The sequence below is a fragment of the Labeo rohita genome, chromosome 20 (assembly GCF_022985175.1).
Source record: "Labeo rohita strain BAU-BD-2019 chromosome 20, IGBB_LRoh.1.0, whole genome shotgun sequence".
Lineage (NCBI taxonomy): Eukaryota > Metazoa > Chordata > Actinopteri > Cypriniformes > Cyprinidae > Labeo > Labeo rohita.
Genome location: NC_066888.1, coordinates 3588976 through 3606933, shown reverse-complemented (window position 1 = coordinate 3606933; position 17958 = coordinate 3588976). Strand labels below are relative to the sequence as shown.

Genomic DNA, 17958 nt, shown 5'->3' with positions numbered 1-17958 from the left:
AACGGCCTTAGCAACCACCCTGGGTACCCTAGCAACTGCATAGCAACACCCTAGCAACCACCCCAGTTACCCTAGCAACCGCAAAGCAACACCCTAGCAACCACCCTGGATACCCTAGCAATGGCATAGCAACACCCTAGCAACCACCCTGGATACCCTAGCAACGGCATAGCAACACCTTAGCAACCACCCTGGGTACCTTAGCAACTGGCCTAGCAACCACCCTGAGTACCCTAGCAACCGCATAGCAACACCCTAGCAACCACCCCTGTTACCCTAGCAACAGCATAGCAACACCCTAGCAACCACCCTGGATACCCTAGCAACGGCATAGCAACACCTTAGCAACCACCCTGGGTACCTTAGCAACTGGCCTAGCAACCACCCTGAGTACCCTAGCAACCGCATAGCAACACCCTAGCAACCACCCCTGTTACCCTAGCAACGGCATAGCAACACCTTAGCAACCACCCTGGGTACCCTAGCAACTGCATAGCAACACCCTAGCAACCACCCCAGTTACCCTAGCAACCGCAAAGCAACACCCTAGCAACCACCCTGGATACCCTAGCAATGGCATAGCAACACCCTAGCAACCACCCTGTTACCTTAACAACGGCATAGCAACACCCTAGCAACCACCTTGGGTACCCTAGCAACCGCCCTAGCAACCACCCTGGTTACCATAACAACTGCATAGCAACACCCTAGCAACCACCCTGGATACCCTAGCAACATCTTAGCAACCACTCTGGGTACCTTAGTAACCAGCCTAGCAACCACCCCGAGTGCCCTAGCAACCTCCCCGAGTACCCTAGCAACCGCATAGCAACACCCTAGCAACCACCCCTGTTATCATGTTAATAAAATGGTAAACATGTTAGCAACATGCTAGTAAAATGCTAATCATGCTAGAATCATTCTAGTAACTTGCTAATTATGTTATCTATCTATCTATCTATCTTTCATCTAACCATTGCTATTTATCTATCTATCATCTGACATTACTTTCTATCTATCTATCTATCTATCTATCTATCTATCTATCTATCATCTAACCATTACTATCTATCTATCTATCTATCTATCTATCTATCTATCTATCTATCTATCTATCATCTAACCATTACTATCTATCTATCTATCTATCTATCTATCTATCTGACAGACTGCATTCAAACTTTAAAACTTCAAACTATTTCAGACTGAAAACCATCCAAACTTAAAACTTTTAAAAACTTCGTAAACTTTTTAAACTTTTCAAACTTTTCAAACTTTTTAATCTTTTCAAACTTTTTAAACTTTCTGGTCTGGCTTTCTCAAGCCAACTTAAAGTTTGTCTTGACGAACTTTTTTATCTAGTTCACTTGTGTGATGCGCATATACGTGTGAGTAACTGCAGAAAACAGCGACTAAACTAGTCTATCCGTACCTGGTGTAATGGGACAAATCCCGGTGCGCTGCAGCGCCAGTGGCCGGTTAAAATAAATTTAACTTATTTATCGGCCGTCGCTCTGGGTGAGTTCTCACACCATGTCGGAATAGCCAAAAACTACAACATTACTGTGTGTGAAAAGCTAACGTAACGTGTCTTTGTATAACTCGTAATTACAACTGTAAACTCGGTGCAAAGTTTTCCGGGAGCCCCTACTGCTCAAATTTGTACCAAAGCACCGCTGAAACATCACCCGGAATCAGTCAAATGGCGGAGGAATAACGTAGTGAAGAAATTATCGCGCAAAATCAACCATGGTTTTATTGTAGTAAAATGTATTAAGTTAACCATGTTTTTGGCAGCTTGATTACTATTTGTATTGGTCAGTTTTACTACAAATATCATGGATAAGAGATATGGCTAATGTATTAATGTATTAATGTTTTTTTTTTTTTTTTTTTTGTAGTAACACTGGCTAATTTTTAAAGGGGCAGTCAACCACTACGCTACTGTTATTAATTTGAAGTGTAAATCTATGAATCTCATGGTCAAAACATTTGTTTTACAGCACTGACATCATCGTCCAAAAACATCTAAATAACAACACAAGGCACAAAGCAGAGCCTGCTCCTATCTTTTGGGATTGACATGTGCCTTGGACCTGTGATACCCCAAGAACTTTAGCCCATGATTTACTCACCCTCATGGCATCCTAGGTGTATATGACTTTCTTCTTTCTAACAAATCCAATCTGAGTTATATTAAAATTTGTTTTGGTTCTTCCAAGCTTTATAATGGCATTGGGCTCGTGTGAGGCACTTTTTATTATGGATGGATGCACTTTATCTGATTTTTGTTTGGACTGTTGAACACTACAACCCACCCAATGCTATTACAGAGCTTGGAAGAGCCAAGACAATGTTTAATATAACTCCGATTGGATTTGTCTAAAAGTAGAAAGTCATATACACCTAGGATGCCATGAGGGTGAGTAAATCATGGGCTAATATTCATTTTTGGATGAACTAACCCTTTAAATATACTTTGGAGGTCTTTTGAAACCTTTTTCTGGAGTTGGATCTGCTGAAACTTTCAACAAAGGTTCAATAACGAAAAAAATAACTTATTATATATATATTTTTTTCCATTGTCCACGTGTTGTATAATTGTAAAATTGCATTTTGGTTTGGTGTTGTTGTTTTTTAATGTCAGGTTTAATTGTACTCAGCCTCAGGCCTTTTAATTTTTGTAAGGTCAAGTAATTTTTGATGATTTTTTTTTCTTTGCAAGTCTACATATCCACAGTTCAGTGGCTAAAATTTCAATTTATTTAACATGTTGTCATTTGCAAAGTATACCAGGTTAAACTATAGTTAAAGAGATAGTTCACCCAAAAATGAAAATTATATCATTAATTACTCCAAACCACTAAGACCTTTATTCATATTCAGAACACAAATAAAGAGATTTCTGATTGAATTCAAGATCTCTCTGGCCCTCGATAGACAGCAAGGGAAATGAAAAGTTCAAGGCCCAGAAATGCAGTGAAGACATCAATAAAATGGTCAATTTGACGTCAGTGGTTCAATTATAGTTAAATAAAGTTATTTTACTTTTCTTTGCGCACAAAAAGTATTCCTGTAGCTTCATAAAAATACGGTTGAACCACTGATGTCACATGGACTATTTTAATAATGTCCTTACTACATTTCTGTGACTTGATATGGGTAGGACCTTTGCTGTCTATGGAGGATCAGAAAGCTCTTGGATTTCATCAGAAATATATATGTGTTCTGATGATGAACCAGAGGTCTTACGGGTTTGGAACAACATGAGGGTAAGTAATTAATGACAGAATTTTATTTTTTTGTGAACTAACCCTTTAATTACATGGTTTTATCTTTGGTCTAATTTGGTAAGCAACGGTTAATGCCTATTATTTTAAATGTTATTTTTGATGAATTTTGTATGTTTGTAAGTGTCCACAGTTCAGTGGCTAAAATTTATGTAACAAGTTGTCATTTGCAAAGTATGGTTGAATTGCAGTTATGGTCAAATATGGCAAATAAAAGTGTAATTAAAATACTGTGTTTTGTTTGTCATTTAATTTTGTTATATTTATTGTAAAGTACAATGGTAAATACAATTAAAAATATATAAGTAAAAAAAGTAAATATAGGATATTTGTATATACAAAATATAAATTAAATCTACTCAATCTTTTTGTTTCGGATTTACTATTGAATTACTATTGCATTGCATAAACATTTTAATTATATTTACTCAATTTTATTTAAAAGATTAATTAATCGAATTAGTTGAATCTACTTAATTTTTTTAGTTACATTTACTTGATTCTTAAAGTATATTTCAATGATTTCACAACTTTTAAATTTACTTAACATTTTTCAGTGTAAAAATGTTTCACCAAAAAAATTGAGTAGATCATAGTAAAAGTTTTTAGAGTTTTGAATTCCTATTAATCTTTTAAGTAAAACCTTTCATATTGGCAAGAACATTTTTTAAATATTATTGAAATTGTATCATACATAATGTAAATGAGTGAATGTGTTATAGAGTTATGTATATATGTATTTATTTATTTTTTTTTACTTATTTTTATACTACTGTAATGTCTTGTGTTCAGTTAAGATATCAATTAATCTCTGTTAAATTGCGTTTTAAACTGGGAAAATATTTTAAAAATGAAAGAAAAAAAGGCAACAAGTGCTGTTTTAGGGTTTACTTGTCATTGTATGTCCGTCTTCTGTAATTTTCTGTCATTTTACATCTTTTGAGGATTATTGTGACTGTATATCACTCTATTTTACAGCGTTGAAATGTTCATATACTCCAGAATTTGGCGATAGAGAAACATCTCTATGCACTCCCACTAAGACTTTTTTAGCCTTTATCACAACGTGAATGACAGGCTCATGATGTAAGCTTAAAATACCATGGCCATCATTTCTTTTAGACACGTTTTTATCATAATAGAGGTTACATGGCTAAATGTTTATCTCGAACTGTAGTTAATAAAGACTTAAAAAGATAAAAGACTGCCATTTTTATATAAAAAATAATAAAATTCTTATTTTTTTACTGTTTCTAACAGATTTATGTTATTGTTATTATTATTATTATATTAATATTATCATCATATTTCCCCCACTTTTTTTCTGATGGTTTACTCATGTCCAGTGCATTTTCAAAATGGGTATAATAAAAATAAAAATTTGGACACCCCTGCTATATGGAGGACTTGCATCATGTAGTTTTTTAGGTACCTGAAATGTACCTGTCAACTCAATTCCCCAGTTCCTGAGAACAAACATAAAACAATAGTCATGCATTACTTACGGCATCTTGATGATTTCACCAGCTTAACCACAAACTTAAATATAGCGACATTTAAATATTCTTTTGTTTTTCAGTCTGGTAAATACTGTCCTAAAGCTGCTATGAAAGCTTTGGTGCAGATTGTTTCTAAACATTCAGATTAACCTAATCCCTATGTAAGATCCCTTTCTTTTTTGCAATTCAAGCTGACATCTCAGTGTCAAAACTTGTAAGGCTGAGTGTAAATCCCCGTCTGATTCAGTGATTCAAGTTTCTTATCTCACAAATATATTTCAAACTGCCAAAGAAATAATTTAATCTCAATGGAAAAGCCAGCTGGGAAAAAAAGAGTATTTTTGGAATTGAATGAACTTTGTTTTTTGGATGAACTTCTAGTCAGGTTTAACTTTCAGGGAGATTTCAGCTATTTTGTCCCCAAAGTGACATCAAAAGAGAACAAACACAAACGGAACTGATTACTTTTGATCATTCAAACACACAATTTTAATCTCATTAATTTATACTAACACAAATACAACCGATTATTATTATTTTTCAAACAAATGATTTCAATTTCATTACCCATTATATACACATGATTTTCATATATACTATATATATACTAAAAATAATATATAGACACACGTACTATATTATAATGGAGATAAAGAATATATTACACATATACCGCATTACAATGGGACCATCTTCTCACTGGCTGTCCTGTAGCTCATCCTCATCTGTTTCTTTTCTATTATAAAAGAAAGGTCCATAAACATACACACAATCTGAAATGACTCCTGATTCTTCTCCAGAGCTTCCAGGAGTCTCAGATATTGTTCCATCCGAATGTTCCTTCTATAAACAACACACCAATAAGAATATTATATTTATTTTTAAGTCAATTTATTTTTGTCACATTCATAAAGGCAGGCCAGAATATTGACAGTATATGACAAGGTGATAAATAAATAAATAATACAATAAATGATTTGCGTCAACTGGTGTTTATTCCTCAATCCACCTAGCCCGTGACTTTACAAAGACCCCCTGAGCACTCTCAAGATAAAGATGATGTAATTTATTCTGAAGCTTCATCACCATTTTTCTTTATGAAATTTTCTTAGAGAACCATATGGAAAATTCCCTAATTTTGAATTTTAAAAATTCCCATTTACTTACATTACAATCAAAACAATCATTTATCTCTATTCTCCTTATCAATTCCTTGATTTTACTACAAAATTCTTCATTTTGTAAAAGACAAGGATTGAACTTCCAATAACCTTTGTTTCTAAATTGCTTAACTGTGGGTTCTAAAACAAGATCTATAAGGCTATAATCTGTTAATGGAACCTTAATAATTTAAGAATGAGAAGCATATTTTACAATATTATCACTAGCCAATCAATAATCAATTTTTGCGCTCCCCATTAGGTTTAAACCAGGAAAAACATTCAACTTCAGGATTTAATTATCTCCCAATGTCATTTAAATTATTTTCTGTCTTCAACAATTCTGTGGTAACATTAAGCCTTTCCTTGTTCAGTCTGGGAGGCCATCTATCCATCTGCTCATCTGGAACCATATTCCAGTCCCCTCCTACTATTACATTATCTGATGAGTACTGTACTTTAATTTCAATAACCACATTAGAAATATCTTCTACTAATTTCTGATTTTGAGCTGCATTGTTAAAGCCATAAATATTAATATTAAGATGAAAAACAGACCATCACATACGACCATACGTTTTTCAAGTAACTAGTGAAGTAATGCATTACTTCTGAATTTCTAAGAAAATGTCTGAGTTACTTTTTCAAAGTAACGCCAGTTACTTTTTTCCCCATTTATTGATTGACATGACTCCGGTCGGGAAATTGGGAGTAAACATAATGTTACTGTATTCTAGACTAAATGGGAACATGCATTAATTAATCTCACTCACAAAACACAGATTCTGTATTCCTCAAAATGAATTAAAATTGTGAAATGCAAACTCAGAATATGACGCAACCCTGCAATAATTAAATATGTTAAATAAAACAAATATCCTTTATGTATTTAATGCCATTATATTAACCAGTGTCTTTGCTGCTGACCTTCGATGATGCAATTCAACCTGTTACAAACTACCTGGCTCATGGCAGTGCAACATAAATGGAGAGGCCATGCACAAATTAAGTTAATTCAAAATAAGCATTTATTAAAGTAATTAAGTCAGGTTGAGCATTAAATAGAAGAAAAAAGAAAGAAAACAAAAGATAAAGTATCAAAGAAAACTAAATCTGGTGCTGGAGAGAAGTCAAGCACAGATGGGGCACACCACACTGGAGGACAAAGATCCCTTAGTTCAGGGGTCACCAAACTTGTTTCTGGAGGCCCGGTGTCCTGCAGAGTTTACCTCGAACTTTCCTCAACACACCTGCCTGGAAGTTTCAAGAATACCTAGTAAGACTTTGATTAGCTGGTTCAGGTGTGTTTGATTAGGGTTGGAGCTAAACTCTGCAGGAACACTGACCCCTGCTTTTAGTTAGTCGACTCATCACAGGTTACCTATTACCCCTGCCGCTTATCTCCACCCTGCAAAACAGACAAAGCAACAGAAAACACACCGACAGATGACGCCACACCGACAGGCATCTGAGAATGGCTCGATTTAAAAAAGGGGATATTATTTTTACAGATTAATTAAAAAACACTGCATGGATTTTTATCATTATACGGTAGATTTGTACATACACTGCCAACACACATTAATGTTCAAACAACATGTAAAAGTGAACTTTGCATCCGATGACCCCTTTAAAAACAAAGAAGCAAGCCCTGCCCAGATTTAAAGTAATGCAAAAGTAACGTAACACATTACTTTCCATAAAAGTTAACTACGTAACGTAATTAGTTACTTTTTCAGGGAGTAACACAAAATTGTAATGCATTACTTTTAAAAGTAACTTTCCCCAACACTGCTCCAAAACAGTTTCATTAGAGATTCCCGATTTCTCAGCATCCGTATTTGGCTTATACCTTTTTTTTTTTTTTTTTTTTAATTTATTTTTGGCATTTTCACATTTATTTTGACAGGACAGTATAGCAGAGATGGAGACAGAAGAGTGGAATTGGGAAAGGTCCACGAGCCAGGCTTCGAACTCAGGACGCCCAGAGCGCAACAGCACTACATGTCGTCGCTGCCCACAAGGCTAACGGTGCAGACGGCTTAGCTCTTTTTTCCGCAGAATTCTTGCTTGGTATTGAAGGAAGAGAGCCATTTCCACACTCTCTTTTACTTTGCACAACAATCTCCATTGCATAGTCATGCTCCATTTTTTTTGCCTCTACTTTTGTTTGAACATTGGGCGAGGAATCTTTCCCTCTGGGGTCTAGTTTTAATCTGGCAGGTTTAATCAGTTTTTGTGAAGACATCTTAGTGTAAAAGAGTAGAAATTACTCATGTTAAACTGACTTTAGGGCACATCTGTCATGAGCTTTAAAAAAATGCAGCTGCTCAACCCGCCATCTTCGCACCGCCCCCTGTCTCTATTGTTAAGCTGAGTCACCTCTAGTTTGGTTGGTTCTCATTGAGCATGCAGCCTATGCTTATATAATGTTCATATTTAAATAATCTACATGATGTATTTAAACAAAAACTTTAAATCACCATAATGAAGGACTACGATAAAACAATAAAATTAAATTTGCAGATGCACCATAAATGATTAGTATGTTAAAACTTCTGTGATCAGTTAATGCTTGAACGTGATGTATACAGGAAATGTCACAAACATGGGTCATAAACACATCCTATGAGCAGTGTTTAATGTAGCAGATCACTCCGCTCTTGGGCCGCAGAGTTCCTGTGTCTTTAATGTCGAAAGACTGTCCAGGAACCAGGCTGAACTCAAATCTCTGAAGCAGTTTGGCAAGCACAACTTTTGCCTCCATCTGAACGTAGAAACACAACAGAGTGGTCAAGATCACACCAATTTGGCATTTGGAAAACTCAATCAAACATCTAAAGGAATCCAACATGTGAGCCTGCGTGTTCTGAAAGTCTAAAAATTCTAAAGGAGAAAGGGAGGTACAAATGTGTGTGTGTGCACTTTATCACCTGTGAGAAGAGCTGCCCCAGACAGATTCGTGGACCAAGTGCAAATGGGTAGTAGCAGTAATAAGGCCTTACAGAAAAAAACAGAAAAAAAAATTAGAAATAAGATTTCATGCAAAAAATTCACAAAATAATAGTGCGTTCACAGTCAATATCATAATTATGATTTTTTTTTTTGTCCTAGTTGAACTCACAGGTTTCATCCTGTAATAACCATAAATATGCCATGAATGCAGCATAAATGCCGAAACTGATTGTAAAATGAGAGAAATATATATGAAATATAATGACTTACTTTGGGGCATTCACATCAAATCTCTCTGGATCAAACTTCAAAGGATCTTTAAAATACATTTCCATTCTTTGGGAGGCATAAGAACTGAACTGTATGGAAAGAGCAGAAAATTATTCAGAATTTTCCTGCTTACATATACAATAAAATTAGTAGCATTTATAACACCATTGTTGTCAGAATGCATTGCTGTTGTTTGAAATATTATTAAAAAATATATAAAAAATATTATAAAATATTATATATTAAAAATATAAAAATATTATATATTATAAATATAATTTTGCTGAACAATAACTTTCTTTCTCTGTTCAGTTAGAAATGAGCTGTACTTGTTTTACAAGAAACAGTTGCACTGGGCCGGTACCATGATGGTTACAGAATCAGCCAGTACTCACAGCAACTGAACAGCCACCTGGGATTTTTAGCCCATTTATAACCATGTCCTCATGTAGCCAGCGATTGGTTCCTGGAGCAGTTGGGTACAGACGCAGGGTTTCCTTCAACACCTGCAGCATTGAGTCAAAAACACAAAAGACCATTCAAAGAAATCAATACAAAACCATTTGTGTTTGTAGCATCATGTCAAAGAACATCTTTGCAAACCAACCTGAGACAAGTAAGTGAATTTTCCAAGGTCATCATATGAAATGTCTCTTTTTGTCCCCAGGATTTCATCCACCTCTGCTTTAGCCCTGGGATGGAAAAGAAAATATAAAGCATTGTAAAACAGCGCTGATGGAATATGCTCATTTCCAAGACGTTTTACCGTTTATATATCTCAGGATGTCTCCCTAATTCCATTATTGCAAATGAAAGCTGATTGGCTGTTGTCTCTTGCCCTGCAACAGAATTAAGCACTGTTTACACCTGCAAGGGTTTCTGAACAAAAAAAAAAATCAAACAAAGCTGCAACTCACCAGCAATGAAAAAAAGTCACAAAATTGTCCAACATCTGCTCATGATCTTTTGCATTATTAACATTTTCCTCCTCTAAAGCAAAAAATACAAAGTGTTAAGTGATAAACTCTACTTGTCAAAAATGTTATTAGTACTTATTAGTTGATTAACATTTGTAATCAAATCAACTATAAGATATGCTGATTAACCCAATACTTCAAAGATGCAGCTACTTATTTAATTTAAACAGATATACTCATTTACATGATTTCATTCACTTAATTACATGAATTCAGTTACATTGCTATAGCACATATGTATTGAACAGACATTTTAAAAAGTGACTTAATTCATTTAACAAGCCATTTTGTAATCAAGTTTACGTTGTATTATAATTGCTGGTCTGTGTTAAAGGAGAACTCCACTTCCAGAACAAAAATTTACAGATAATGTACTCACCCCTTGCCAAGATGTTCATGTCTTTCTTTCTTCAGCCGTAAAGAAATTATGTTTTTTGAGGAAAACATTTCAGGATTTTTCTCCATATAATGGACTGATATGGTGCCCTGATTTTGAACTTCCAAAAATTCAGTTTAAATGCAGCTTCAAAGGGCACTAAATGATCCCAGCCAAGGAAGAAGGGAGTTATCTAGCAAACCGATTGGCCATTTTCAAAACAAACTGACAATTTATATACTTTTTAACCTCAAACGCTCATCTTGTCTAAGTCTGAGCAAATTCTGTTTTTTTCCGGTTCAATACAGTTAGGGTATGTCGAAAAACTCCCACCTCGTTTTCTTCCCCAACTTCAAAATCGTCCTACATCGCTGCAGAAGTACCAACCCAGTGTTTACAAAGTGAACATGCAAAGAAGATCAAACAAAAAAAAAAGGTAAGACAGCGATTTAGGATGATTTTGAAATTGAAGAAGAAAACGAGACGGGAGTTTTTTGACATACCCTAACTATATTGACCTGGATTACACAGACCACGCATGCGCATCACAGAGACGTGACAAGATGAGCATTTTAGGTTAAAAAAGTATATAAATTGTCAATTTGTTTCGAAAATGACAGATTGTTTCGCTAGATAAGACCCTTCTTCCTTGGCTGGGATTGTTTAAAGTTATTTGAAGCTGCATTTAAACTGCATTTTGTAAGTTCAAACTTGGGGGCACCATTGAAGTCCACTAGATGGAGATAATTCCTGAAATGTTTTCCTCAAGAAAGATAATTTCTTATAGACTGAAGAAAGAAAGACATGAACATCTTGGATGACAAGGAGGTGAGTAAATTATCTGTAAATTTCTGTTCTGGAAGTGGACTTCTCTCCTATATGGTTCAATTTAAAAGACGTTTAATTACATGATTAATTACAATGTTTAAATTTGCACAATGTTGCAGCCAATTTAAGTATTACCTGTGCAAAGGGAAAATACATTTAACCATTATTGTCTGAGCCATTTGAGAGCCACATACCTGCCGTTTTGAGGATTTGTGTGAGAATGTCATTGGGGACGTTTTCTCCATTTTCTATTGCTGTCTTCCTGTTTTGTATCCATTTCTCTCCCGTTTTACGCAGTAGTTCAACTGCATCTTTAATTTGTTGCACAGTCTTCCAATTCTTGGGATAAAGCTTAGGGAAAAAAAAGATGGTAACACTTTACTTGAAGGGGTGTGCATAAGACTGACATGACACCTTCATAATCGTGACATGACACATCATGAATATGAAGGAGGTTTTATGCATGTTTATGACAACTGTCATTAAGTGTCATTCGCTCATTTATGTCATTTTTAATGCAAAGCTGACATTGTTTGTGATACCTTTGTTATGACAACTTGACATAAACCAATACATCATAACCTGTCAGTGTCTTTATCATGACTACTTGACATTACCGAGACATCATAACCTTTCATAAATCTGTCATAAACATTACATAACAGATGGGTTATGGGTTAACATTACATTAAACTGTCATTTAGTTGGTTTTGACAATCATAGGGCCATTATAATTGTGTCATGAATTTTTTTTCTGACCACTTTTTTTCAGTGGTACAAATTGAATTTATCCTTAAAATGTCATTAAGGCTAATACTCTGTCAAATAATTTTATAACAGCATCATGAATATTTTTCAATTCATAATGGGTTTCCTCCAACAGAAGGTCAAATAATATACCATTTCAAATGTTGTAAAAAGATTAACTGGTGTTATGAAAGTAAATTCAATCATCCAATAATAATAATAATAATAATAATAAATAAAATGTATAAAATTGTATTTTATTGCATTTGGAGAGCGATTCAGGAAATCTGGAATCTGAGGGTGCAAAAAAATCAAAATATTGAGAAAATCACCTTTAAATTTGGCCAGATGAAGATCTTAGCAATGCATATTACTAATCAAAAATACGTTTTTGATATATATTTACGGTAGGAAATTTACAAAATATCTTCATGGAACATGATCTTTACTTAATATCCTAATGATTTTTGGCATAAAAGAAAAGATCAATAATTTTGACCCATACAAAGTATTGTGGTCCAGGGTCACTTATTTCCAACTTGTAATTCTGCCATGCGCGCTCAATATGCTGAGTATGAGTACCAGTCCCTGGATCAACAAATTGTCTTTTATGGTAGACAGAATACTGACGATATCTGTACTGGGCAAGCTGTCTCTTGTAGGCACGCCATTCATCTGTAAGGACTGTGCTGTAATTTTTTTTTCAATCACTAGAATCCAGTTCTCCTGGACAGTTAATAGACTTATCCTTCTTATCTGGCTTGATAACAAATAATTGCCCAACAGGTGCACATGCATTTTTATTTCTTACATTTTTTCCATTTTTTAATTCATTTCCTTACAACAAAATATTAGTTCACTTTCATATTTTTCTGTATAAATGTTGTCATATAGTACAACGTATATAGTATATAACATATATAGCTGTCGTATAGTACAACATTGTCTTGGTAATGTCAAGTTCTCATGACACAGACACCAACAGGTTATGATGTATTGGTTTATGTCAAGTTGTCATAACAAAGGCATCTCGAACAATGTTATCTTTGCATTAAAAATGACATAACTGAGCGAATGACACTTAATGACAGTTGTCATAAACATGCATAAAACCTCCTCCATATTCATGACGTGTCATGTCACGGTTATGAAGGTGTTATGTCAGTCTTATGCCATTTTCAAAACAAACTGACAATTTATATACTTTTTAACCTCAAACGCTCATCTTGTCTAAGTCTGAGCAAATTCTTTTTTTCCGGTTCAATACAGTTAGGGTATGTCGAAAAACTCCCACCTCGTTTTCTTCCCCAACTTCAAAATCGTCCTACATCGCTGCAGAAGTACCAACCCAGTGTTTACAAAGTGAACATGCAAAGAAGATCAAACAAAAAAAAAAGGTAAGACAGCGATTTAGGATGATTTTGAAATTGAAGAAGAAAACGAGACGGGAGTTTTTTGACATACCCTAACTATATTGACCTGGATTACACAGACCACGCATGCGCATCACAGAGACGTGACAAGATGAGCATTTTAGGTTAAAAAAGTATATAAATTGTCAATTTGTTTCGAAAATGACAGATTGTTTCGCTAGATAAGACCCTTCTTCCTTGGCTGGGATTGTTTAAAGTTATTTGAAGCTGCATTTAAACTGCATTTTGTAAGTTCAAACTTGGGGGCACCATTGAAGTCCACTAGATGGAGATAATTCCTGAAATGTTTTCCTCAAGAAAGATAATTTCTTATAGACTGAAGAAAGAAAGACATGAACATCTTGGATGACAAGGAGGTGAGTAAATTATCTGTAAATTTCTGTTCTGGAAGTGGACTTCTCTCCTATATGGTTCAATTTAAAAGACGTTTAATTACATGATTAATTACAATGTTTAAATTTGCACAATGTTGCAGCCAATTTAAGTATTACCTGTGCAAAGGGAAAATACATTTAACCATTATTGTCTGAGCCATTTGAGAGCCACATACCTGCCGTTTTGAGGATTTGTGTGAGAATGTCATTGGGGACGTTTTCTCCATTTTCTATTGCTGTCTTCCTGTTTTGTATCCATTTCTCTCCCGTTTTACGCAGTAGTTCAACTGCATCTTTAATTTGTTGCACAGTCTTCCAATTCTTGGGATAAAGCTTAGGGAAAAAAAAAGATGGTAACACTTTACTTGAAGGGGTGTGCATAAGACTGACATGACACCTTCATAATCGTGACATGACACATCATGAATATGAAGGAGGTTTTATGCATGTTTATGACAACTGTCATTAAGTGTCATTCGCTCATTTATGTCATTTTTAATGCAAAGCTGACATTGTTTGTGATACCTTTGTTATGACAACTTGACATAAACCAATACATCATAACCTGTCAGTGTCTTTATCATGACTACTTGACATTACCGAGACATCATAACCTTTCATAAATCTGTCATAAACATTACATAACAGATGGGTTATGGGTTAACATTACATTAAACTGTCATTTAGTTGGTTTTGACAATCATAGGGCCATTATAATTGTGTCATGAATTTTTTTTCTGACCACTTTTTTTCAGTGGTACAAATTGAATTTATCCTTAAAATGTCATTAAGGCTAATACTCTGTCAAATAATTTTATAACAGCATCATGAATATTTTTCAATTCATAATGGGTTTCCTCCAACAGAAGGTCAAATAATATACCATTTCAAATGTTGTAAAAAAGATTAACTGGTGTTATGAAAGTAAATTCAATCATCCAATAATAATAATAATAATAATAATAAATAAAATGTATAAAATTGTATTTTATTGCATTTGGAGAGCGATTCAGGAAATCTGGAATCTGAGGGTGCAAAAAAATCAAAATATTGAGAAAATCACCTTTAAATTTGGCCAGATGAAGATCTTAGCAATGCATATTACTAATCAAAAATACGTTTTTGATATATATTTACGGTAGGAAATTTACAAAATATCTTCATGGAACATGATCTTTACTTAATATCCTAATGATTTTTGGCATAAAAGAAAAGATCAATAATTTTGACCCATACAAAGTATTGTGGTCCAGGGTCACTTATTTCCAACTTGTAATTCTGCCATGCGCGCTCAATATGCTGAGTATGAGTACCAGTCCCTGGATCAACAAATTGTCTTTTATGGTAGACAGAATACTGACGATATCTGTACTGGGCAAGCTGTCTCTTGTAGGCACGCCATTCATCTGTAAGGACTGTGCTGTAATTTTTTTTCAATCACTAGAATCCAGTTCTCCTGGACAGTTAATAGACTTATCCTTCTTATCTGGCTTGATAACAAATAATTGCCCAACAGGTGCACATGCATTTTTATTTCTTACATTTTTTCCATTTTTTAATTCATTTCCTTACAACAAAATATTAGTTCACTTTCATATTTTTCTGTATAAATGTTGTCATATAGTACAACGTATATAGTATATAACATATATAGCTGTCGTATAGTACAACATTGTCTTGGTAATGTCAAGTTCTCATGACACAGACACCAACAGGTTATGATGTATTGGTTTATGTCAAGTTGTCATAACAAAGGCATCTCGAACAATGTTATCTTTGCATTAAAAATGACATAACTGAGCGAATGACACTTAATGACAGTTGTCATAAACATGCATAAAACCTCCTCCATATTCATGACGTGTCATGTCACGGTTATGAAGGTGTTATGTCAGTCTTATGCACACCCCTTCAAGTAAAGTGTTACCAAAAAGATTATATAGCATTAAAGTCTCTGCACTGGCTACCTATTAGGTTCCGCATCAGCTACAAAATATTACTTCTTACCTACAAGGCCCTTAACGGTTTAGCTCCTGCGTACCTAACTAGTCTTCTATCACGCTACAATCCATCACGCTCCCTAAGTTAGCAAAACTCTGGACTTTTGGTAGTTCCTAGGATAGCAAAGTTCACTAAAGGAGGTAGAGCTTTTTCGCATTTGGCTCCCAAACTCTGGAATAGTCTTCCTGATTATGTTCGGAGATCGGACTCGCTCTCTCTGTTTAAATCTAGATTAAAGACTCATCTTTTTAGCCAAGCATTCGAATAATGCATCTCATAAACTTTTACTGCAGTTATATCTGATGCACATTATTAATATTTTAGCTCTGGTTGAACAAATCTTTCTTTGCTTGGTTTGAACAGCAGCTTCGCTAATTATGTTCCTATTTATTCTCTGTTTCTGCTATGGGATTGACATCCTGTGGTAACTAGGAATTCGCAAGCTTCAGTCTGGATCCAAAACACCTAAGAAGAGATGATGTCAACCCCTCAGAGGACTTCAGATGATGCCAACCCTGAAACAACACACAACACTACCGAATTTTGCTACTAATTTATAGTGTTCTTTGTCTGTTTGATTACATCATTAATTGATCTTTACCATACATCTCTGCCATATGTACATTGCCATACAACTTGACATAGTCACAACTCGTAAGCTACTACTAAATATATTGTAAAAACTTTAAATTGCTGTAAAGTTGCTTTGCAATGATATGTATCGTGAAAGGCATTATACAAATAAATTTTAATTGAATTGAATTAGCCTTACTACTTTGGAGTATCTTGAGATAAATTATCTTACCGCAAAGAATGGGTCTCTGAGATCAAATACCATGCCCTTTAAACACAGCTCAACTGCATTCTGGAAGGGGCTTTCAGTTTGCTTTAAACAATTTAAATCAACACCAAAAGCCACCTGTGGATGAAAACATACTAGGTATTGATTTACAGCTAATTTGATCTTCTTTGTATTAGACCTTCCTTAGAATTAGCGGGAAGAAACCTTGTGAAACCTTGCAAATGACGTCGAGTGTGACACAGTTGACCAGGTCATGCATGATGACAGGTGTTTTCGTGCCGGCTATTTCCCCCAGGTGGTCCATAAGGCGCTCAGACATCTCATTAAAAGTGCCCATCAAGCCTCGTAAGTATCTGACGGATAAAACAGCATCAGCTGAGGGGCAGCTCTATCTCATTTCAGTATCAGAGATGTTTTGTACTTGACTCACGTGCTGCTAAATGCAGGATCCATGATGCGACGCTGCCGGTACCAGACATCATGGTCCGCGGCTGTTATTAGCCCGTTTCCCATGAACCTGAGGTGATTGAGCTTGATCTTAATTTTATACAGCTAGTGGTGACACATCTACACCTGATACAAATTGAGTTTTGCAAATTTTGCTTATGTGTGGTCCTGCATTTATATGCATATGAATTAAAGTCAGTGTAAAAAAAAGTGCAACATAGCACCCTCTTTAATAATGTGTTAAACTATGTTAATCACACCCATAACACACATTCGGAAAACCACCTAAGAGTTTTAATTTGATGAATTAATCAGTATGTCATGTAATTTAACACAGTACTAATTAATTTGTGATGAAAAGATACTTCAACTTTTAGCTGAACTTCAACAGCTAAATACAGCTAGAAAATTTGGTTTCCTTTATTTGTTTTATAAACCTTGTTTTAATTCTTTTTTTTTTAGTATTCATTTTGATCACAAAAGGTTATATTTGAAAACCCTGTAAAATGATTTATGAAAATTAAATTTTTCTTCTATATTTTCATATTTCCTATTGTCAAAAAGACACACCTCCCCTCACATCAGTACTGTCTCCTCCAGTCAAATACACATATGAGGGCATATATGGTTTTACAGCTATTAATCAGGAACTCAGTGCCACAAAGTCCACATGCTCATATTTTGAGTTCATAGGGCCTCTAACATACATCTAGATGATGATAAAGGTAGTAATGTGTCTTAGTTTAGGCCACTGCTATCAATGTACAGATACTGAGACTAGACTACACCAGCAAAGCTA

General features: G+C 34.8%; 1 protein-coding gene and 1 pseudogene across 2 annotated transcripts; both read right to left on the bottom strand.

Annotated features, from left to right (window-relative positions):
• The window catches only part of LOC127183028 (cholesterol 24-hydroxylase-like), a 54293-nt pseudogene that overhangs the window by 35240 nt on the left and 1095 nt on the right, over positions 1 to 17958 (bottom strand).
• Positions 7803 to 14161, bottom strand: LOC127183036 (cholesterol 24-hydroxylase-like). 2 transcript variants are annotated; one of them, XM_051138835.1, is made up of 8 exons: positions 14086 to 14161; positions 10092 to 10164; positions 9941 to 10013; positions 9782 to 9866; positions 9570 to 9680; positions 9175 to 9263; positions 8883 to 8949; positions 7803 to 8716 (listed from the first exon to the last, which is right to left on the bottom strand). In XM_051138835.1, exons 3-8 carry the CDS (start codon positions 9973 to 9975, stop codon positions 8576 to 8578), a joined length of 528 nt encoding a protein of 175 aa, XP_050994792.1. In that variant the 5' UTR covers positions 9976 to 10013; positions 10092 to 10164; positions 14086 to 14161; the 3' UTR covers positions 7803 to 8575. The 2 variants fall into 2 exon arrangements, with proteins under 2 accessions (XP_050994792.1, XP_050994791.1); XM_051138834.1 differs by lacking the exon at positions 14086 to 14161 and adding an exon at positions 11550 to 11625.